At 44.0% G+C, this 23,229-nt stretch overlaps 2 protein-coding genes across 2 annotated transcripts in view; one reads left to right on the forward strand and one right to left on the reverse strand.

Moving 5' to 3' along the window:
- The window catches only part of PDILT (protein disulfide isomerase like, testis expressed), a 39,746-nt gene extending 34,107 nt beyond the window's left edge, over window positions 1–5,639 (reverse strand). The window contains exon 1 of the mRNA XM_007987149.3: window positions 5,382–5,639. Coding sequence (XP_007985340.3) covers window positions 5,382–5,583 — 202 coding nt within the window. The 5' untranslated portion in view covers window positions 5,584–5,639. The remainder of the gene's footprint in view (window positions 1–5,381) is intronic.
- Window positions 5,640–15,592: 9,953 nt separating this feature from the next.
- The window catches only part of ACSM5 (acyl-CoA synthetase medium chain family member 5), a 30,743-nt gene continuing 23,106 nt past the window's right edge, over window positions 15,593–23,229 (forward strand). The window contains 2 exon segments of the mRNA XM_007987164.3: window positions 15,593–15,725; window positions 17,806–18,024. Coding sequence (XP_007985355.3) covers window positions 17,821–18,024 — 204 coding nt within the window. The 5' untranslated portion in view covers window positions 15,593–15,725; window positions 17,806–17,820.

Below are 23,229 nucleotides of genomic sequence, written 5' to 3' on the forward strand. Positions count from 1 at the left end.
GTTATGGGAAAGAGTAGGAGTCATAGAAAAGAACTGTGAAAAAGGAGCCAGAGAGGTACATAGGAACCAGAAGAGACTGAGTTCACGGAAACCAGGCATTAGGGGGTCTTGGCATGAATATGCAAAGAAGGTCAAGGAAGGTGAGAGCTGTCAAGTGTCCACTGGATTTGAGAAACAGCTGTCCCTTGAAAGCTAGCCTGAGCCACAGTCAATAAAGGCAGTCTCTTGGAGAAAATAGTTTTTGACATTCCTGCCCAGAAGAGAAATCTTTTCCTGGTGGTTCACTGTCTTAAAGAGCTTATTCCACCAGGCTGCCTCTCAGCCCGCCCAGCCTTGAGTTGCCTCTGAACAAAGGTCATTTCAAGGCTTTTATAGCAAAAAGCAGGTGCAATGTGACTAAAGGAAGGCAATGTTGTGGGTTCCCTGGTTTCTTTATCCTCTTGGGGTACACAGTCATACTACATTTCCCAACCTCTCTTACAGATAAGCATGGCTATAGGGCAGTGATCTGGCCAATGAAATGTAGTATGTACACCAGTGCTTCCCACACTTTAATGTATGTGAATCACCTGAGAATCTTGTTAAAATGCAGATTCTGATTCAGTACATCTAGGATGAAACCTGAGAGTCTGTATTTCTTTTTTTTCTTTCCTTTTTTTTTTTTTTTTTTTTTTTTTTTGAGACGGAGTCTCGCTCTGTCACCCAGGCTGGAGTGCAGTGGTGATCTCGGCTCACTGCAAGCTCCGTCTCCTGGGTTCATGCCATTCTCATGCCTCAGCCTCCTGAGTAGCTGGGACTACAGGCGCCCGCCACCACGCCCAGATAATTTTTTGTATTTTTAGTAGAGACGCGGTTTCACTGTGTTAGCCAGGCTGGTCTCAATCTCCTGAGCTCATGATCCACCAGCCTTGGCCTCCCAAAGTTCTGGGATTACAGGCGTGATCCACCGCGCCCGGCGGGAGTCTGAATTTCTATGAGCTCCTGAGTGAAGCTGACATTGCTGGCTTATGGCCTATACATTGAGTAGCACAGATGGGTATCATTTCCAGGCCTAGCCTGACCCAGAGGCACATCCTGGCCTCCCTCTCCCTTTGCTGGCTGGAGGCAGAGGTTTCTGTGGAGTACTCTAGGCCCTAAGGAATGGCTCAGGCCCTAGGAGCCTGGGTGCCTGAATGATTGTATGGAGCAGAGCTTCTCTGCAGATCCACCTGGAACTAAGGTGACATGGACCTTTATGAACCTAGGGTGTTATAGCAGTTAGCTTTCCCAGTAAACATAGTGATTTTTAAGATAACTAGTCAAAATTAGAGCAAAGAAGAAGTTTGAGTATTAAGGTGGGCAATACATTCTAGAATTTATTTCTTTAAGGGATTTCAATATGCAAAGAACTAATAAGACGCTTGGCACATTGAAGTTAGCCTATAACCTTGCATCTTGTGGCAAATACTGAGAATCAGCCATTTATAACCTCCTTTTGTTTTGCTTCCTCAACTAAAGAGGTTGGAAACCTAAAATATTCACCATTCCAGACTTCTCAGTTAGAAACATCCATGGGCCCAAGTTCTAGCCATTAAGATGTTACCAAAGTGATTGGATGCAGCTCTGGGAAAGTTTTATTTTTTAAAGGGACATAGGTGGCTGATGTATTTTATCCCTTTGTTGTTTGCCCATTCCTTTTTGTTTCTAGCTGGAACGTGTAGTGCAATGCAAGAAGCACAGCAGTCATCTTGTGACCATGAGTTGTAATGTGTCAAGGATGAGGGAGTAAGAAAATAGAAGGAGGCTTGTCCCTGAAGCTGTGGAGCTGCTATACCAGGCATTGACTGCCTATCCCACCTCACACAGTGTGTGAGATCAGCTCTTGGATTAAGCCAACTGCTATATTTGGTTAGTTTGACTTTTTTTAAATGTCATGTTGAAATTTGTTCCCCAGTGTTGGAGGAGGGGCCTAATAGGAGGTGTTTGGATCATAGCGGTGGATCCCTCACGAATGTTTTGATGCTGTCATCAAGGTAACGAGTGAGTTCGCACTCTATTAGTTTCTGTAAGAGCTGGTTGTTAAAAAGAGCCTGACATCTGCTGCCCCTCTCTCTTGTTCCCCTCTCATATGTGATCACTGCCCACACCAGCTCCCCCTTCACGTTCCACCATGAGTAGAAGCAACTTGAACCTTTTGCCAGATGCCCAACTTCCAATCAGCAAAGTTGTGAACCAAATAAACCTTCACTGTTTATAAATTACCCAGCCTCAGGTATTCCTTTGTAGCAACACAAACAGATGAAGACATCACCATCAGCAGATTCTTAATTAGTTGCAGTTGAACTCTGTCCTAACTGACACAGGGTTGATGAACTGCATTTGCCTCAGTGCCACAGGGCAAGGGAGAATGGGAGCTCATGTTTATTGAGCAACTTCCACATGTCAGGTAATAGACAGCCTCTCAGTTCATCCCTATAATGACTATACCACTTTCAATATTCTTCATGAGACATGAAGAAACTCACCCAAGGCCATATATGCAGTTTACGGAAGAACTCGGCTTTACACTCAGACTTGCCTGGATCCCAATGTACATTACACCAAACCTTGATGTTGCATAAGAACCAAGACGCACAAGTGATTTAGGCTAAGAGAGATTCTTTAGAATTTACCAGGGCTTGGCATGAGGTCTTTGATTAAATATTGACGTCAACAACCATAAATTTTAATGACTTCTACTAACTCTTTGGCTTTGATTATCTATCTCTGGGCATGACAGGGAAGCCTAACAGACTATGTATCTCACTTCAAGGCAAACTTCAAGCGTCCAGATGCATTTGCATTGGCCTGGGAATCCCTCACGCACTCCAGGACATGAGGGAGCAGGAACCAAGCCAGAGAAGGTCACTCAGCTGCTGCAGTTGGAAGAACCACTTCTGAGGACGAGTTCAAACCATTACTTCTCCACTTCAGAGCACCCAAAGTGTACAATTTAGACTATTTTAATTGCATGACTTTATCACACTTTGTTTTAAAGGGTTTCTCATGCCTTGTGACATTCCTGGCTTAAACTGTAAAGTCCTTGAGAGCAGAAACCAAGACACCCATGGAGTCCACCCATGACCTGGCATTGAGCTGCATAAATGTGGGGTGAATAAGAACCCAGTGGTGATAGCTTCTGCCTGTGGAGTGCCCACTATGACAAGGGACTGCATATCTGAACCCACTTTCATCACCACAACAACCTGCGAGAGAGGAATTGTTAACCTTGTACAGATGAGAAAACGGGTGAGGACGATGAGAGCGGAAGCCAACATCTTCTTAAGTTCTTATTACGCATCAGTCACTGTGCTAAGCACATGATTTCACTTAATCCCCACAATAACCCTAGGAGTTATAAATTTTATGTATGTACGTATTTATTTATTTATTTATTTATTTATTTATTTATTTATTTTGAGACAGGGCCTCGCTCTGTCAGCCAGGCTGGAGTGCAGTGGTGTGATCACGGGTCACTGCAGCCTTGACCTCCTGGGCTCAAGCGATTCTCGCACCGCAGCCTCCCAGGTAGCTGGGATTTCAGGTGTGTGCTACCATTCCTAGCTGATTTTGTATTTTTCTTTTTGGTAAAGGTGGGGTTTTGCCATGTTGCTCAGGCTGGTCTTGAACACTTGAGCTCAAGAGAGCCTCCCACCTCGGCCTCCCAAAGTGCTGGGATCACAGGCATGAGCCACCACGCCTGGCCTATAAATGTTATTAAATTCCCCATTTTACAGTCAAGTAAACAGAAGTTCAGAATGCTCAAGGTCACCAGCCCAAGGCCGCCAGGCTAGTAAGTGGCAGAACTCAGCCTTTGAACGTAGGACTGTGAACCTCTGAAGCTGACCTTATCTCACTACATTGCACTCATTGGAGTAGAAATAAAAGGGAGTCTGTAAATGGTTGTGGTCAGAGGGCAGCACACAGAGAAGGGAGATAGGGCTATCTCAGAACAACAGCCGAAAGGAGGAGCAAAGGCGAGTGTGGTGGAGGGGCAGCTTGGGAAGCAGGTGAAAACCAAGAAGGCAAAGGCACCCTGCCTCCCCTGCCCTGATCTGCCTTGGAACCTTAGGCTCTGCCGAGCCTCTGGGAACCTAGTGCTGGGCAGGCACGTCCTGGAAGCAGGCCTTGGGGACTGACACAGAGCCAGCCATTTTCCAGGAGCGGCTCTGAACACAGGATTCCAATCCAGTGTTCACACCTGCAGTCTAATTCTCTAAATCCTGCCATATAAAGCATGGTACAACATGGGGTCTGTGGTCTCTACTTGTGCTGTGTGACCTTGGGAAAATTCCTGATCCTTTCTGAGTTTCTGTTTCCTCAACTATCAGATAGGGAGATGAATCGTACCCACCACACGGGGTCGTGAGGATCGAATGATGTCACATTTAATGAAGCGCTTAGGACAGTGCCTGGCACGCCATGAATGCTCACTATGGGGAAGTTGTTATGAAAATCCCTGACATTCTGTCCCAGGGCGTGGCTCGGTCCCAATGCCTCAGGAAGAAGCAGCCTGCTCTGTCCCCCAAAATGTCTGCTGATGAAAAATGTCCAAAGAACAAAAGCAGGCCTGCAAATCTGATAGCAAAAGTGATGGTCTCAGCCGGGTGCAGTAGCTCATGCCTGTAATCCCAGCACTTTGGGAGGCCAAGGTGGGCAGATCACTTGAGGTCAGGAGTTCGAGACCAGCTGGGCCTACACGGTAAAACCCTGTCTCTACTGAAAATATAGAAATTACAACAATTAGCCGGGTGTGGTGGGGGGCACCTGTGGTCCCACCTACTCGGGTGCATGATGCAGGAGAATTGCTTGAATCCAGGAGGCGGAGGTTGCAGTGAGCTTGGATTGTGCCACTGCACTCCAGCCTGGGTGACAGAGCAAGGCCCTGTCTCAAAACAAACAAAAAAGTGACGGTCTAAAAATTCCTGTCTCAAGAGCTTGCCCCAGGCTGCCATCCTTTATTTCTCTCTGGTGGTATTCCAGGAACTTACCACATCTCATTTAATCTTCACTATAATCCAGTGTGTCATTAGGTTCACACCCATTTTATGGAGGAGAAAGACTGAGGCTCAGAATAATATAGACACCTGGGGTTAAAGCCTGGCTCCTCTTCAGTGGGACAGAGGAGCCACATACAAATCCAAGACTGGAGGGATGGCATAATATATTGCAATTTGCTTAATCTCCCTGGAGTATTCTCGTCTGGAGATTGGAGATGATGCTGTCTATATATATTAAATGTCTGTTTTAAATAATATGTGTTCTTATGTGTTTAGCAATATATAAAACTCTTCTGGCCCCCAGGCACAAGGAGGCAGGCCTCATCCCATCTATCATCCCTCACCCAGGATGGGGACACTCACGGAATAGCACCATGAGGAAGCGGGTCTGGTTCAGCATCTGGGTCAGGCCAGCGGGCGTTAGCACTAGGAGATTGCGTTCCTCCAGGATGTGCACAGGTTTGGTTATGTGGATGCTGGAAACACCGGCGTTAACCTCCAGTGAGCCGTGGACAGCAGAGACACAAGCGGCCACCAGCAGCAGGGGCATCCAGAGCAGGTCCATGGCTGTCCTGCAGGGGCCGGAGAAGGAACAGAGACCTTATCAACACAGGTGGTGGAGCCCCACGTCATCAATCCCCTGTCCTTGTCCAGCCGGTCCACGTAGGGTGAATGTGGCCTGGGCATTGTCTCCCAGCAATGCCTGCAGCTTGGCAGCAGCCCTGGAGAAGAAGCAAAGTATTAGGTCAACCTCAGGCCCAGTGGTGACTGTATGGGGAACCTTAGAGCAGCAAGAACCCACTGGCAGCAGCTGGATGCGAAGCAAACGCAGACCGCTCAAGCCCGCTGACTTCCCAGCCAGGAGGTGAGACTTGTGCAGAGATGAGGTCCCATTTCAGAGTCCTCGGGTGAGCCTCTGGATCTCAGAGATAACTCGTTCAATCCCCCATCACAACCCCCCAGGAATCCTTCTGCCCACAATGTCCCCGCTTCACCTTCCTCCAGCTCCTGCTTGAATGCCCCTGTGAAGGGAAGCTCACTACCTTGCAGTGTACGCTGTTTAATTTTTGAACACATTTTATCAAGTGTAAATATTTAAAAAGTCATCACTATAATACACACTTGTAAAAGTTTCAAGCAATACAATACAAATGTCAAGAGGAAAGTAAAAATCTCTTCCATTCTCTCACTGCTGAGAAAGTGACTCTTAGAAGTATGGAATGAATCCTTACAGATATTGAAAATACCTATATAAACATACCTTTGAATATATCTATATCTATAGAGAGAGATATATATAGAAAGATATATATATATATATATATATATTTTTTTTTTTTTTTTTTGAGATGGAGTTTTGCTCTTGTCACCCAGGCTGGAGTGCAGTGGCACAGTCTCAGCTCACTGCAACCTCCACATCCTGGGTTCCAGAGGCTCACTCTAGTGATCCTCCCACCTCAGTCTTCCAAGTAGTTGAGATTACAGATGCCCACCACCACACCCAGCTAATTTTTGTATTTTTAGTAGAGATGGGGTTCCACCGTGTTGGCCAGGTTGGTCTTGAACTCCTGACCTCAAGTGATCTGCCAGCCTCGGCCTCCTAAAGTGCTAGGATTACAGGCATGATCCACCACTCCCGGCCTGAATGTATATTTTTAAATATAAATGGAATCAGATTATCTTTTTTTTTTCTTTTTTGCTTGATTAGCTCTTTTTAACCCTGGATACACATGAAAATCCTCTGGGGAGCTTTTAGGAGAACACTGACACTCAATCTCACTCCAGACCAATTAATTCAGAATTGCCCAGGATGGGGTCTAGATACCTACATGTTTCAAAAGCTCCCCAGATGACTCTTTTGCTTTATTTCAACTTCTATTTGGGAAATTTGAACGTGTACAAAAACAGAGAGATGGTGTAATGTACCCCCAAGGTACCCATCACTCAACTTCACTTATAGTCATGACCAATGTTATTTTATTTATATTCTTAACTCTCTGCCCTGGATTATTTTGAATCCAGTTCTGGGAATCATGTCATTTCACCCATAAATATTTTATTATAAACATTTAAAAGATAAGGATTTTTCAAAACAACACAATAACCACAATACTATTATCATACTTAATGAAATGCACAATAATGTCATCATATCCTCAAATATCTAGACAGTGTGCGAATTACCCTGATGGCCTCATAAATTTTAAGTCTGTTTAAATCAGGACCTGAATGAAATCCATGAATTGTCATTGATTGTTTTGTCTCATAAGCCTTTCCCAGGTAAATCTATCATTCAGTTTGTAGCTTGAGAAGCATATGGTCAAATGAAACCAACAAAGGGCAAGTGGAGAAAAGGAAGAGAGGCAGGTGGATAACCTGGTTTTCTGGACAGCTGAATGATACAGACCATTTAAATCTGTGTCTCAGTCTAAAGGCTCATCAGCGTCAGCTCAGCCTTGAGTCCCTAATGATCTCAGGGTCCCAGGATTCACCAGGTGACATGCCACTTACCAGCCCGGACTGAGCCTGGTACAGCCATGATGACTATCAGGTGGAACCCTTGTTCTTAGAAATAATTTACTTGCTTGTTTATTTGTTCATTGATACACTTACTTGTGAGAGAAATGGCTGCCTAAGAATTCTTTGCCTAGCTGGAGACATCAAAGTACTAGAGAGTTAGTTTTTATTCTACAGAAAAGCACTTGAATAACCCCTTCATTGTGATATAAACGTAAGGGTCACCCAGAACCATTCTAGGCCTGATAGTCCCTTCAAACCTTCCAAACCTCCTCAGTGCCCAGTATCCCTTGGCTGGCAGGAGGGAGCCAGATTGCAAAAGCCCCAAGGGACCTTCAGAGAAGAAACCTTGAAATTCAAGGTTGTGAGACCCTCTCTGAGGAGTCTGGATGGCACTTGCTGGAGGACAGAGGAGACTGGAGGACAGAGGAGACCTTGAGTCAGCTGGACTCCTTCAGGGTACAGAGCTGAACCACGGGCCCAGCTCAACCACTGTGGAGGGCTGAGCCTCTGAGCAAAAGCTAGGCAGGAGGGGCTACAGCGGGCTCGTCCTCACGCCCTCGCCTCCCAGGCCTTTGACAGAGTGTTTCGCTGGGTTCCTGATCAAGGAAGGGGTAGTGGGAGGTGTCAGGTTTCCCGCTAACCTGGGCGGGCTGGGTTATGAGCCTCAAATGTTTCCAGTGCTTCAGGTGGAACAGGACGGAGACCAAGCCCCACTGCCTGGCAAAGAGAGCCCTCCACGGTCAGACTCTGGCCACCAGACTTCCCTCTGGCTCCACGGAGCCAGTCACAGCTCCTGTTCACTCACTCACTCACTCACTCACTCACTCACTCATTCATTCATCAAACATTTTTGAAGTCTTAAAACATGTTAAGTACCATTCTAGGTGCCAGGAATACAAACAATATTCCTTGCATCTTAGTGGTGGGAAACACAGTGAGATAAATAGATGTGATCAACAGTGTGTCAGATGATGGTAATGCAAAGGAGAAAAGGTGGATAACAGAAGATTCAAAAGTGATAGAGTTGGGGAGGAGTGTTGATATTTTCTTTTCTTTTCTTTTTCTTTTTTTCTTTTTTTTTTTTTTTTTTTTTTTTTTTGAGACAAGATCTCACTCTGTCACCCAGGCTGTAATGCAGTGGTGTGATCTCGGTTCTCTGCAACCTACGCCTCCCTGGTTCAAAGGATTCTCCTGCCTCAGCCTCAGGAGTAGCTGGGATTACAGGCACATGCCCCCATGCCCGGCTAATTTTTGTATTTTCAGTAGAGACAAGGTTTCGCCCTGTTGGCCAGGGTGGTCTGGAACTCCTGACCTCAGGTGATCCACCCACCTCGGCCTCCCAAAGTGCTGCGATGACAGGCATAAGACACCGTGCCCAGCCGATATTTTAAATAGGGTGACCACGGGAAAGCTTCATTTAGAAGTTGACATTTGACTAAGGGAAGCAAAGAAGTGAACTATTGCATTTGCATTTCTGGGAGTGTGGGAGAAATAGTCTCTCTCTGCCCTGCTCCTGTTTTTTCTCCCAATCTCTCCCACAATACCTGGCTCAGCTCTGCAATACCCCAGGGCTCCCCAGAGACTGTAGCGCCCACCCTGGTCCAGCCCTGGGACTGTGCTCTCAGCCATCCTACCTCCAGCCTGCCCTGACCTGCCCCTTTATTCTCTCAGCCTTGGCCCTTGGTTCTCCGGGCACCTGCTTCTCTAGCCTGACACCGCTGTGGGTCTGCTGTGTCCCCCAGCACAATCTCCCCAGCCTCACAAAGTCCAAGCTCAGCTCCAACATCGGCTCCCTACCCGCTACTCAGAGGAGAGTGACTGTGATGGGAAACTTTTATTAATGAGAATAGCCAAAATCGAGGGGCCGGTCACCAGCCATATTGTGCTAAGTGCCAACTGTGTGCATTCCCTCCACCAGTATGCCGTGGAGAGACCCCGTGTCTCAGTCACCCTGGTTTCCTGCCAGGAGGGTGTGGCAACCTCTTCATTGATCCCGCCTCTGCTTCTACTCTTTGCGCTTCACCTCAACCCATTGCCCACACAACAATCAGATATTTCCTTTATTTTTATTTTTATTCTTTGAGACGGAGTTTTGCTCTTGTTGCCCAGGCGGGAGTGCAATCGCATGATCTTGGCTCACTGCAACCTCCACCTCCTGGGTTCAAGCGATTCTCCTGCTTCAGCCTCCCTGGTAGCTGGGATTATAGGCACCCGCCACCATGCCCAGCTAATTTTTGTATTTTTAGTAGAAACGAGATTTCAGCATGTTGGCCAGGCTGGTCTTGAACTCCTGACCTCAGGTGATCCATCTGCCTGGGCCTCCCAAAGTGCTGAGATTACAGCTGTGAGCCACTGCGCCCGGCTGAGATTTCCTTTTGACACAGGAATTCCATCACACCACTCTGCCTATTAAAAGGTGCTCACTTTTATATATTGTGCAAAAAAAGTTTCTGTCTCTTTTTTTTAACAATCCATTCACGAAACCACACACCAGCCAAACCGTTCTCTGTGGTCTACCAGGCCCCACTGGCTCTGGACCCATCTGGCCTTATCGCCCTCCTCTCTCTCTCTCCTCCTGCACTCTGGGGAGCCACACTGGCCTCTTCCCTTTTCCAGGCACATCCTACCTGGGGCCTTTGCCTCTCCCTGGGGCACCCTTCCCTCACATCGCCAGCCTTTTCTGGTTCTTTGGGTCCTGGCTTAAATCCAAGCTATCAGAAGGGTCTTCCCGGGCTGCTCTGTCTCACCCCATCTCAGCTTTCAGCACGCTCTGCCATACCACCACTGTTTGCATCGTATTTTGTATTATTATTTCTGAGTGTACTTTGTTGTCGTCGTTTTGAACTTTATAATGTAAATACCGTTGTTCACAGCTGTTTTCTCGCCTCCAGAACAGTGCCTGCACCAGATTTAGAGCTCAATGAATGTTTGTTGAATGAATGAACGAGTGGCCTAATTTAATTCTTACACAGCAAACCCCATCCATGGTTCATTTCAGTGGTTCTCAACCATGACTATGCTGAGAATCTCTTGGAGGGTTTAATAGAAAATGCTGATGTTCAAGCTCAAACCCAATCGGTTCTAATTTAATTAGTCTGGGGTTGGGTGAGTCTGGGCATTATTACTATTTTTTTAAAGTCCTCAAGTTGATCCTAATGTGTAGCCATCTGTACCAAAACCCACACTTAAACCTTAAACTGGTGACACCTGGCAGAGAAAAGCCTCCCAAGGCAGGGCCCATCAGTCAGACTTCCCATTTTCACTGAAGCTCCTACCTGCAGGAAGCCAAGGCCATTCCCAGGGTTACTGGGGCGGAGCTGGGGCTGTGCTGGGGGCAGGGCCACAAACTGCGGCCCTTAAGAAGGGAGGTTGTAGCCTGAAGAGGAGGCTCCTGGCTTCTCCTTGTGATCAGGGCAGGACCCGCAGATGGCTGGGCATTCTAAAGAAATCCACAGGCAGAAATGAAGTCCCTTCGTGGGCACACAGAGGCCACAGCAGCCTCAGCAGCAGTTCTGAGTTCTGGGGTTCTAGAGCACCAGGGGTGACCCTGGAGAAGAATGGGTCATTGTTGAGTAAGAGGGTGCCCTGCCTGGCAGCCCTGGCTGAGTTCACTTGAAGGGCCATAAACAAAACTCACTGTGGGGTGCTGGATATGGCCCAGGAGGGCTCTGAACTCAGTGCCTATAGATTGGAATTTGAATCCCAGCTCTGTCTTGAACAGCTGTAGGGTCTTGAGAATGTGACTTACTCTTTCTGAGGTTCAGTTTCCATGCCTGTAACATGGCATCTAACTCAGAGGGGTGTTGTTAGCAAAGTAAATTGTGTGGAATTTAGAAGATAATGAAGGCTATGAAGAAAAATAAAACCTGAAAGGATGATGAGGAACGCCTGAGAGGGGGATGGGATAAAACAAGATGATTTATGCAAAATGAGCAGCTCGGTACCTAGAAGGCAGCAGCCCCCTCACCCATCACCACCCTGGCCTCATCTCCTCGGGGAGAAAGATCTCTACTCACCCTGCTCCAGCCACACTGGTGTGTCCCTGCCAGTCCTTCAATACAATGTCAGGGCCTCTGCACTTGTGGTTTTCCCTGCTAGGGAGGCTCTTTACCCAGGTAAACTCAAGGTTCACCCTCTTAGCTTGTTCCAGTCTTTGCCCAAATCTCACTCCCACAGTTGGGCCTTTCCTGGCCACTTCATTTAAACTTGTAAGGGCCCCATCCCCGTCTCAGGCGTTCCTCATCATCCTTCTAGGTTTTATTTTTCTTCATAGTATTAATTATCTTCTAAATTGCACATAATTTACTTACCAGGTGATAGGTGCTCAATAAATATTTGTAGAATGAATAAAGAAAAGGCTGTTGATATTATTAGCATCGTTACTATTGTCAGAGTTTGCAACTTGGCTATCTGCTGCCCAACTCTTATTAAATACTAATGGAGATGATTAACATTCATTTCACTAAATTTCAACATCTGTGGGTTTTAGTCCTAGAGCTTTGCTCTTCTCTCTCTTTTCTTTTTCTTTGAGACAGTGTAGTGGCGCCATCTCCGCTCACTGTAGCCTTCACCTCCAGGGTTCAAGTGATCCTCCTGCCTCAGCCTCCTGAGTAGCTGGGACTACAGGCACGTGCCACCACGTCTGGCTAATTTTTGTGTTTTTAGTAGATACGGGGTTTCACCGTGTTGGCCAGGTTGGTCTCAGACTCCTGACCTCATTGATCCGCCCGCCTCGGCCTCCCAAAGTGCTGGGATTACAGGTGTGAGCCACGGCACGTGGTCCCGCTCTTCTCTTTCCATACTCAACTTCTATACTTTTGTTGGCTTGTTTAAATGCATGAGTTCAAATATTCCCCTTTATAAGTTACTCCCTCATTTACTCCCCTGGATTTCATCAACTGATTGCATTTACTATTAAGACTGTTTTCCATCTGCCTGTTAGAAAAGCTCTTTTTGGTTGAACCACACTCATTGAATACCCGAATGTCTTAATCTGAACTCATCATGTCCCTTTCAACTTTTCTTGCCAATTATTCCTTTTCTGGATGCTGTGTTTGTACATAATTCCTGGGGTATGTTTGACTCTTTTTTCTCCCCTGTCCAAATCAACCATCTACTCTGGCATGTATTATTTTGACATCTTTCACGCTTGTCAACTTTTCGTCACAAACTAAAACACTTGGGTTATTATCTCAAATGGCCTTTATTCACTTTCCTTCACTCTTGCACACAGTTAGTTGTTTCTTGGCATAACATAGACACTTTCATGGTGATACTCATTTACCGATAAAGCTGCTGCTTCTTTATTTTTTTATTTTATTTTTTGAGACAGAGTCTGGCTCTCTTGCCTAGGCTGGAGTGCAGTGGTGCAATCTTGGCTCACTGCAACCTCCACCTCCTGAGTTCAAGTAATTCTCCTGCCTCAGCCTCCTGAGTAACTCGGATTACAGGCATGCACCACCACGGCCGGCTAATTTTTGTATTTTTAGTAGAGACGAGGTTTCACCATGTTGGCCAAACTGGTCTCAAACTCCTGACTTCAGGTGATCCACCCGCCTCGGCCTCCCAAAGTGCTGAGATTACAGGCGTGAACCACTGTGCCCCACTTAAAGTTTCTTTTTATAAAATAACATTAATTTCTTTCTGATTAGAAAAGAACAGGATTTCATTTATAAAACATAGAATATACAGAAAAAAATGAGTTAATTAAAATCATACATCATCTTACTTAGAGAAACATTCATAGTTTGTTATGTATGGGCTTAATATATACTTTTTAAAAATAAAATTGTGATTATATTATCTATAAAGTGCATCCAGTTCTTTCATTGAACATTTACGAAACATTTGCCGTGTCTTATGATTATATATCCTTTTAAAAAGTACTGATGGAGAGTAGTGATACTGAGATTAGACTGCCGGAAAAATAGATAGTATCCAACAGTCCGTACACCCTACTGAGGGTAGAGATTGTATCTTTAGATCTGGCTGGAGATTCAGGATGAGCTTGTATCCTGGGCTGCAGTAGAGGACTGAATGCTGAGCAAGTGGACACTGAAGGCCCAGAAGATGGTTCCCTGTGGCCAAGCTTGGCAGCAAGGGAGAGGAGCTGCCTGCGTGGAAATGAGCCAAACTGGCCAGGCCAGGAAATAAGACAGAGTCACAGGGGAACAACACACAGTGACGGATAAAAATCCGGTGTGATGTTTGAATCACTGCAAAGAAGGGCAGTTAATGGTTCCGCGTCCTCTCCATAGGACACCCATAACCCTGTCATTGCAACAACATGGATGGAACTGGAAGTCACTACGTTAAGGGAAGCAAGTCAGGCATAGAAAGCAAACATTCTGTTCTCACTTACTTGTGGGAGCTAAACAGGAAAACAAATGAACTCATGGAGACAATAGAAGGATGGTGGCCAGAGTCTGGAAAGTGTTGCAGGGAGTTGGAGGAGAAGGGGGATGGTGAACGGGTACAAAAAAGTAGTAAGAATGAATAAATAAGGCCTAGTATTTGCTAGCACAATAGGATGACTATCATCAAGAGTAATTTAACCATACACTTGAAATAACTACAATAGTATAATTGGATTGTTTGTAACACAAAGGATAAATGTTTGAGGTGATGGACACCCCATTTACCCTGGTGTAGTTCTAACGCAGTGCATGCCTGTATCAAAATATCTCATGTAACCCATGAATGTATATACCTACTATGTACCCACAAAAATTAAAAATAATTTAAAAGGAACTTCAGAGAACAAACAACAAAAAGACCAGTATGGCTGGAGCAGAGTGAGATGGGGCTTTGAGGAGAAAAACTCGCGGGAATTCCTGTGGGGCCCTGTAGGCAACTGACAGGACTTTTTGTTTGTTTGTTTGTTTTTGTTTTTTTGAGACGGAGTCTTGCTGTGTCTCTGGCTGGAATGCAGTGGCGTGATCTCGGCTCACTGCAACCTCCGCCTCCCGGGTTCACACCATTCTCCTGCCTCAGCTTCCCCAGTAGCTGGGACTACAGGTGCCCGCAAGAGTAGCTGGGACTACAGGCGCCCACTACCACGCCCGGCTAATTTTTGTATTTTTAGTAGAGACAGGGTTTCACCGTATTAGCCAGGATGGTCTCGATCTTCTGACCTCGTGATCCACCCACCTCGGCCTCCCAAAGTGCTGGGATTACAGGCGTGAGCCACCGCACCCGGCAATTGTCAGGACTTTGGCTTGGACTGTGAGTGAGACAGGGAACTGTAGGAAGCTTTTTCAAAAAAACACCTTTGTGCCAGGTGCAGTGGCTCACACCTACAATCCCAGCACTTTGGGAGGCCACAGTGGTCAGATCACTTAAGGTCAAGAATTGAGACCAACCTGGTCAACATGTTGAAACCCCATCTGTACCAAAAAAATACAAAAATTAGCCAGGCGTGGTAGTGCGTGCCTATCGTCCCAGCTACTCAGGAGGCTGAGGTGGGAGGATCGCTTGAACCCAGGAGGTGGAGGTTGCAGTGAGTCAAGACTGCACCACCGCACTCCAGCCTGGGCAACAGAGCAAGAGCCTGTCTCAAAAAACAAACAAACAAACAAACAAACACCCAAAAAACTTCTTTTGGCAGTGTACAATTATTATTACTATTTTTTGCGGTAAATTTACAGAGTCGTGCAGTCATGACCACAATCCAAATTTAGAGCAATTCTGTGACTTCAAAGGGATGCCTTAGAGCCATTCCCTGGGACCACTCCTCTGTTCTCTCTGTATCTATTGGAGGGTTTAAGCAGAAAAGAAACAGAGTCTGACTTATATTATTATCACTCTTGTACCTTTTCTGTTAAAACATCATAATCTTCCTGTTGCTTTTTCTGATTAGACGGCAACTTGAATTTTTAGGGAATCTATCCACCAGTTTCGGTGCACCCACCAGGCATGACAGTTGAGGTCTGATCTTCCAGCCACTGTGAGTACTGAGCAAACTTGGCAGGAGGCCATTTTCACTGGCTCAGCGCACCCTGACCAGTTAAAGCCACTGTGTCAGCTGCTGGGTTCTGGCTCTGCCCACTCTTGGCTGCATTTGGGGCCGAAGTTCCCTGTGGGAGGCTGTTTTCTGAGGGAGCCCAGTGTTTACAGGCATTCAGGTCTGCTCCGCTCAGCTGAAGCAGAAAACAGAGACCTTTTGCATTACTTTGGTTCAAGAGCAAGGTAATTTGGAAAGAAAGTTTTCAGCCGAAGGTGTCAGCTGCCTCTGAGGCCTTTGCCGATTAAACCAGGAAGTGACATTCGAAATGGTGTCCGGGAATGGGAAGGAGGCCTGGGGATTCTAAATTATCAGCTGTTTAGGTGCCTGAGGAATCCAGGGGTGGGAGACTGAGGAAAGGATTGGGGCAGAGTTCAGGGGAGGTGAGGGGCAGGAGAGGTGTGTCAGAGAAAGGAAGTCTCTGAGGCGCAGGCCTAGGCCTGGTGGCCAAAGCAGAGGCTGGGGCCTATGTTTTTCCAGGAGGTGAAACCTGAAAGTCACTTTTCCCCTTAAGCCTCACTTTCTTTATCTGTAAATGGAGAAAATAACATTCACAGCATAGAGCTGTTATAAAGATTTAATGAAATAATGCCTATAAGCACTTTTAAAATGCTTGGTACACAGTAGGCCTTCGATAGACTGTAGCTGTTACGGTTTTTCTTGTTGTGCCACATTATTCTTGTTGGTTGTTATTACCACATTTTGTTATTACCATATTTTGTTATTATTATTACTAAGAGGAATTTAATGCAAGGAAACTGAAACTGAGGTCACATGCAGCTCCCGGGCCAGTGTCTCTCAAACTTTAACATGTTAACTTTAACATCTGAACATCCTGTTAACTTGCAGATTCTAATTCTACAGGTGTAGGGTGGGGCCCCATCTGCTGGTCCCCAGATCACACTTTGAATAGCAAGACACTAAAACTGGGCTGGGCACAGTGGCTCACATCTGTAATCCCAGCACTTGGGAGGCTGAGTTGGAAGGATCACTTGAGGCCAGGAGTTCAAGCCCTGCCTGGGCAACACAGTGAGATCCTGTTTCTACAAAAAAACCTTTAAAACATTTAGCCATACGTGGTGGCTAGTGCCCAGTTCCAGCTGTAGGAAGGCTGGGGTGGCAGGACTGCTTCAGTTCGAGGCTGCATTGAGCTGTGATGGCACCACTGTACTCTAGACTGGACAACAGAGTGAGACTGTCTCAAAAATAACAATAATAAAAATTTTGAAAATAAAATTAATTTTTAAAAATTTAAAAAATTAAAAAGACACTAAAAGCACATCATGCCATGCAGCAGCCACTTGTGGCTTTTGAGCCTTTGAAGTGTGGCTAGTCCAGATTGACACGTGTTTGTAAGGGTAAAATCTATATCAGATTTTGAGGACTTAGTACCAAAAAAAACAAAAAATAAGTAAACGTATGTAAAATATCTCTTTACCAATTTATTCGTCTATTGACTATGCATTGAAATGGTCATACTTTGGCTCTATCTGGTTAAATAAAATGTATTATTATAATAAATCTCACCTGTTTCTACTTTTCTTTTTTTTTCTTTTTTTTTTTTTTTTGAGACGGAGTCTCGCTCTGTCGCCCAGGCTGGAGTGCAGTGGCCGGATCTCAGCTCACTGCAAGCTCCGCCTCCCAGGTTCATGCCATTCTCCTGCCTCAGCCTCCCGAGCAGCTGGGACTACAGGCGCCCGCCACTTCACCCAGCTAGTTTTTTTTTTTTTTTTTTTTTTTTTTTTTTGAATTTTTTAGTAGAGACGCGGTTTCACTGGGTTAACCAGGATGGTCTCGATCTCCTGACCTCGTGATCCACCCGCCTCGGCCTCCCAAAGTGCTGGGATTCTGTTTCTACTTTTTTTAATGGAAGTAGTAGAGCATTGTAAATTGCACAGGTGACTAACATTCTATCTCTATTGGACAGTGCTGCCCTAGAGCTGTCTTCAACTTTGTAAGGTCAGTTCAGGATTGGCCAAAGGCTTTTTGAGGGATTCCCTTTGAAGTACTGAACCTTGAGAAGTGGGCTCTGATTTCTGACCCAGAGGCCCACAGTCAGTGAGAGGTCAAAAGGACGGATCTCGGGGTCAGAGGAGAGAAATGACCATCACATAGAAGAACTGAGACTGAAGGTGGAGAGTTTGTTCTACAAGTCAGTAGGGACCACAGTCACTGTCAGCACTGACCACAGGTTTCTCCTAACCTCGTGTTGTCCCCAAAGTCCAAAATATATGACAATGCCCTCTTTCCTTTCTTTGGTGACAGACAGGAGGCGCCCACATGAGACCATGGTTGAGACACCTGGTCCTCCAGGTACTGAGGAACTCCAGGGGATTCTGTGGGTCTCGTGGGCAGCCAACACCTCTACCTGTTCCTCAGAAGATCGTGGCCACCTGGGAAGCCATCAGCCTGGGAAGGCAGCCGGTGCCTGAGTACTTCAACTTTGCCCATGATGTGCTGGATGTGTGGAGTCGGCTGGAAGAGGTGAAGCCTGTTCTGTCCTAGAGTCCATCTGGGGCATCTGAGGCTGCCCTCAGGTACCACAATGAGACTCAAGACTCCAAGACATGTTGATGAAAAAATTTGGACCTGGGAATTTTGCTAGTTCTAAAATGTAAACTGTTAGCATTTGAGACTTAGGAAAAAAAATCTGAGTCAGTGTTGTGAGCCTTAGACATGCTTGTTCCTTCTCTGAAGTGTCCTGCATTCTTGAGCCCAAATCACACAGTGAGACAGTTATGTCCCTTCCGATTCCCTTCTAGTTGTTCATCAACTGAAGGAGGAAGTTTTGTTTTGTTGCTACTCTTTGATGTCTCTTGTTCAGTGTCTTGCGGTTCTCTTCTAAATAAGGAAAGAAGGTCGGGCACGGTGGCTCACGTCCGTAATTCCAGCACTTTGGGGTGCCAGGAAGGGCAGATCACCTGAGGTCAGGAGTTCAAGACCAGCCTCACCAACATGGTGAAACTCTGGCTCTACTAAAAATAAAAAAAATAAAATAAATAAATAAAAATTAGCCAGGCATGGTGACACACACCTGTAGTCCCAGCTACTTTGGAGGCTGAGGCATGAGAATTGCTTGAACTCAGGAGGCAGAGGTTGCAGTGAGCTGAGATCATGCCACTGCACTCCAGCCTAGACAACAGAGCGAGACTCCATCTCAAAAAATAAAATAAAATAAGACAAAACAAAATAAAATAAGGAAAGAATAGGGCTCAGGTTCAAAGCTTTTTGCAGATCATAACAGATACATAGAATTGAATTAGAGAACCCTGATTTATTTGTGTGTCTCTGTGCATCTGCTTTCTTCTTTATTTTCCCTTATATCTGTGTCTGTTGAGTCTCTCTATTTCATGGTTACTTTTTATTTGTGTTACATGATACTAACTTTTCATTTATAAGAGGAAGACCTACTTATAAAACTGTATTTCAACCAATGTGAAGCTTAACTGATGAGAAAAGCCTTTTCCCTGGGGTTTTTGTCCAAAACAATTACAGACAAATGTTTAACTTCATTGTTGCCTAAGGTGATGGATAACAGTAGGGACAAACAATAGACTCACCAAAAAGTGAAAAAAGAAAAGCTGGAGAATACAAAACTGGACATATAAAATTTAATTCAAAGAATTGTATTCATGTTAATTATAACATGAGATTGTTTAAAGAAAAAATATGATGTAAATGGCATTGTTAGTAGATACAGTAAAATTAACTGTCAGCAGATATAGTGAAACTTATAAAGGTGGTATGAGGATGACTGAGACTTAAAAGCAGGCTTTGCAGTTGGATAGACACTGTTCATCCATGTACTTGAAGTGTGACCTTGGACAAGTGCCCTAAGTTCTTTAGATCTCAACTTTCTCATCTGTACAATGATAGTCATACCATATGCTACTTAGAGTAATAGTGAGAATTAAATGAGAAGTGCATGTAAGAGATGAAGCCAGGATGCTCCATTCCTGATGGCCTACAAAAATCTAAGTTCTTTTTGCAATACTAGGGGCATCCTTGGAAGACTTCTCCTAATGATAAAAACAAGCAAGCAGGATTAGGTGAGGAACAAATGGTAGAATAAGGACTTTCCAGCTATGCGGTAGCCTTGAAAAATAACAGCCTCCATTTCTTGTGCATCATGGCAACCATTAGAGGGGACAGAATGGAGTTGGAGTTTTTTCAAAGCTTCACTTAGGAAGAACTGTTATTATTTGAGCTGCCCATTGGTTCTTTAGAAGACCCTACTTGTAAAACTGTATTTGAATCAACATGAAGCTCAACCAATGAGAAAAGCCTTTTCCCTGGGGGTTTTTGTCCAAAACAATTACAGACAAATATTATAGCTTCATTGTTCCCTAAGGTGATGGATACCAGCGGGACAAACAATAGACTCACCAAAGAGTGAAAAAAGAAAAGCTGGAGAATCTAATGTCTATGGGAGCTTTAAAAATTATATTGTATTCCTGGAAATCTAGAAATCAACACACCTAAGTAAGGCTGTGTTCTTTCCCAGGGCTTTGCACATGCTTAGGAAAGATCTGAGGAAACTCTAAGCTCTCACTTCTGGCAGACTGAGAGTTTGAGCATGCAGGAGATTAAGACTGAGGCAGGATTGTTAATTGCCTGGCTGAATGCTAAAGGTGTGCCTCAACACCCACCCAAAGACTGGAAGATTTATTGGTTTCAGGCATTTAAAGAAATTTCTGTCTAATCATAAGATGACTACTAAGCTAACCAAGTAGAGATCTCAGTGGCCACACAGAACAAATAATGCACACTTCACAGAAAAGGTTCACAAAAGTCACTAAACAAACAACAACAATCAGCAACAACAAACCAAACTCTGGGGAGTTGCAGGGAATGGATGGGGGGGAGGGATCTGATTTCCTGAGTAATCAAATGATGTAATTTTAAATGTATAGTTTTTAACAAAAATTTACAAGATGCTCACAGAAACTTGAAATAGCATGGCTATGGTTATCAAAATAATGCACCCCTTCCCCAAGATTTTTACATCTTAATCCCTGAAACCTGTGAGTATGTTACCTTACACGGCAAAAGAGACCTTGCAAACATTATTATAACTGAAGATATTCATATGATGAGATTATTCTGGATTATCTGGATGAGCCCAATATAATCATAAGGTACCCTATGAGAAGGAAGGAGGGTCAGAGTCAGAGAAGGAGATGTGACAATGAAAACAGAGGTGGGAGTGATGTGGGGCCATGATCCAAGGGATGTGAATTGCCTCTAAAAACTAGAAAATGCAAGGACACAGGCTCTCCACTAAAGCATCCAGTAGGAAAACAATTCTTCTGATACCTTGATGTTAGTCCACCAAGACTGATTTGGAACTTTTTATCTCCAGAACTATAAGGCTGTATATTTGTGTTGCTTTATGCAACTAAGTTTTTGGTAATTTATTACAGCAGCAATAGATAGGATTATTCGAAACCAATACAGATTTTGGCACCAAGAGTAGCAATGAGAGCTGTAATAAATACCAAAGGATGTGCAAGTAGGTTTGGAATTAGGTGATGGGTAGAGGCTTGAAGAATTTTGAGGAGCACAGAAAAAAGCCTGGATTGCCTTGAGCAGACTGTTAGTAGAAATGCAGATATTAATGATTAATGAACAAGACCTCAAAAAGGAAGGAGGAACATGATAGATGAGACTTGTATTGTTTTAAAGAATCATGAACCATGAATCATGAACAGACTGTTGGTAGAAATATGAACATTAAAGGCACAGATGATAAAAACTCAGAAGGAAATGAAAAATGTAATACCAGAAACTGAAGGAAAGTGGATCCTTATTACATAGTGGCAGAAATTTTGGCTGACTAGCGTCCTAGAGCTATATAAATAGAAGAACTTATAAGGGATAACCTTGGATATTTAGCTAAGAAGATTTCCCAGCCAAGTGTCGAAGATGTGGCCTGATTTCTTCTTGCTGGTTATATTACAACGCTAAAGGAAAGAAAGAGATAGAGGAAAGAATTGTTAAGCAAAAACAGAGCCAGAACTTGGTGGTTTGAACAATTCTCAGCCTTCTTATATTATAAAAGACATTAAAGTTAGGATATTCACTGTCAGAAAAGTATGCTGCAAAGGGAAATCCAAGAGTGTGGTTGGACAGTCTTTTGCCAGCAATTCAAGTATCAAAAAGTCACAGAGAACTTTTTAAAGAGATTAGACATGGGGCTCCTGAGTTCCTTCAGTCATGGAGGCAGAAACCAGCAATAGAGATGGGATTATGTGGAAAAGATCCGTGGAGGAGCTACTTCTCTAATGGGATGAATCACTGAGACATACATGAGAGAACCATTAGTTTCTTGAGAATGTTATATCAGCAGAAACACTGCCATCTTGTACTGGACAGAGAGAGGAAAATATAAAAGAAGGCTGTTGGACTCCCCAAATTCTACAGGCAGGAAGCAGGTGGTTAAAGCTACTTAGCTGCAAACATGTGTCACCCTTCTTGAAAAAGAAAAGATTGTTTAGGGCAGAGTTGTTAGCCAAGAATGTGGAATTGGGAGCCCAGAGGGTGGAGCTGAGCAACTAGAAAGCAAAGCCACAACCACAGAGGATTAAGGGCTTTGAAACATAATAGAGTTTTCTCAGTTGGATTCAGAGTTGCTTGGGATTGGTGACTCATTGTTTTCCTTTTATTTTAATCCATTGTTTGAATGGATATCTCTGTGACTATTATGGAATCCCTGCTTCATCATTGTATTTTAAGAACAGATAACTTAATATTCAATACTTGAGTAAGGAGCAATAAAAAATGAAGTTAAATAATTTTATTTACTAATAGCATCAAAAAGAATGAAATACATATAAGTAAATTTAACCAAAGAAGTATAAGGCTTGTACACGGAATATGATAAAATATTACTGAAATAAACTGGAAAAGATACAAACAAATAGAAATACACCCCATGCTCATGGATTAAAGGAATTAATATTGTTAAAATGAAAATGCACCCCAAATGGAGCTGCACATTTAATGCAAACTTTATCAAAATCCTAGGAGACTTGTTTACAGAAATAGACAATCTGATTCAAAAACTCCTATGGAAATGCAAGGGACCCACAGGGACCAAAACAATCTTGGAAAAAAAAAAAAAGAAGACTAACACTTTTCTATTTCAAATCTACTGAAAAGTTACAGTAACCAAGACAGTGTGGCACTAGCATAAAGATAGACTTGGATAAATAGGTATGAATTCAGAGTCTAGAAATAAATCCACAAATCTATGATCAATTGATTTTCAACAAGGGTACCAAGACAATTAAATGGATGAAATAATTGTCTTTCCAACTAATGATGCTGGCACAACTGGGTATTCACATGCAAAAGAATTAATTGAGTCTCTTACCTGACATTAAATACAAAAATTAGCTCAAAATGTATCAAAGACCTAAATGAAGAAACAAAAAGTGTAAGAAAATTTTTAGAAGAAAACATAGGAGTATATCTTTGTGACCTCTGATTAGGCAATGGTTTCTAAAGCAAAAGCAACAAAAGAAAAAATAGATTAATTGGACTTCATGAAAATTAATAGTATTTGTATATGAAAGTAAAGAGACAGCTCACAGAATAGGAGAAAATATCTGAAAAATCACATATTGGGTAAGGGTCTAGTATCTACCACACTTAAAGAACTCAAACTCAACAGTGAAAAAGACAAAT

Source organism: Chlorocebus sabaeus, chromosome 5, assembly GCF_047675955.1.
Source record: "Chlorocebus sabaeus isolate Y175 chromosome 5, mChlSab1.0.hap1, whole genome shotgun sequence".
Classification (NCBI taxonomy): Eukaryota; Metazoa; Chordata; class Mammalia; order Primates; family Cercopithecidae; genus Chlorocebus; species Chlorocebus sabaeus.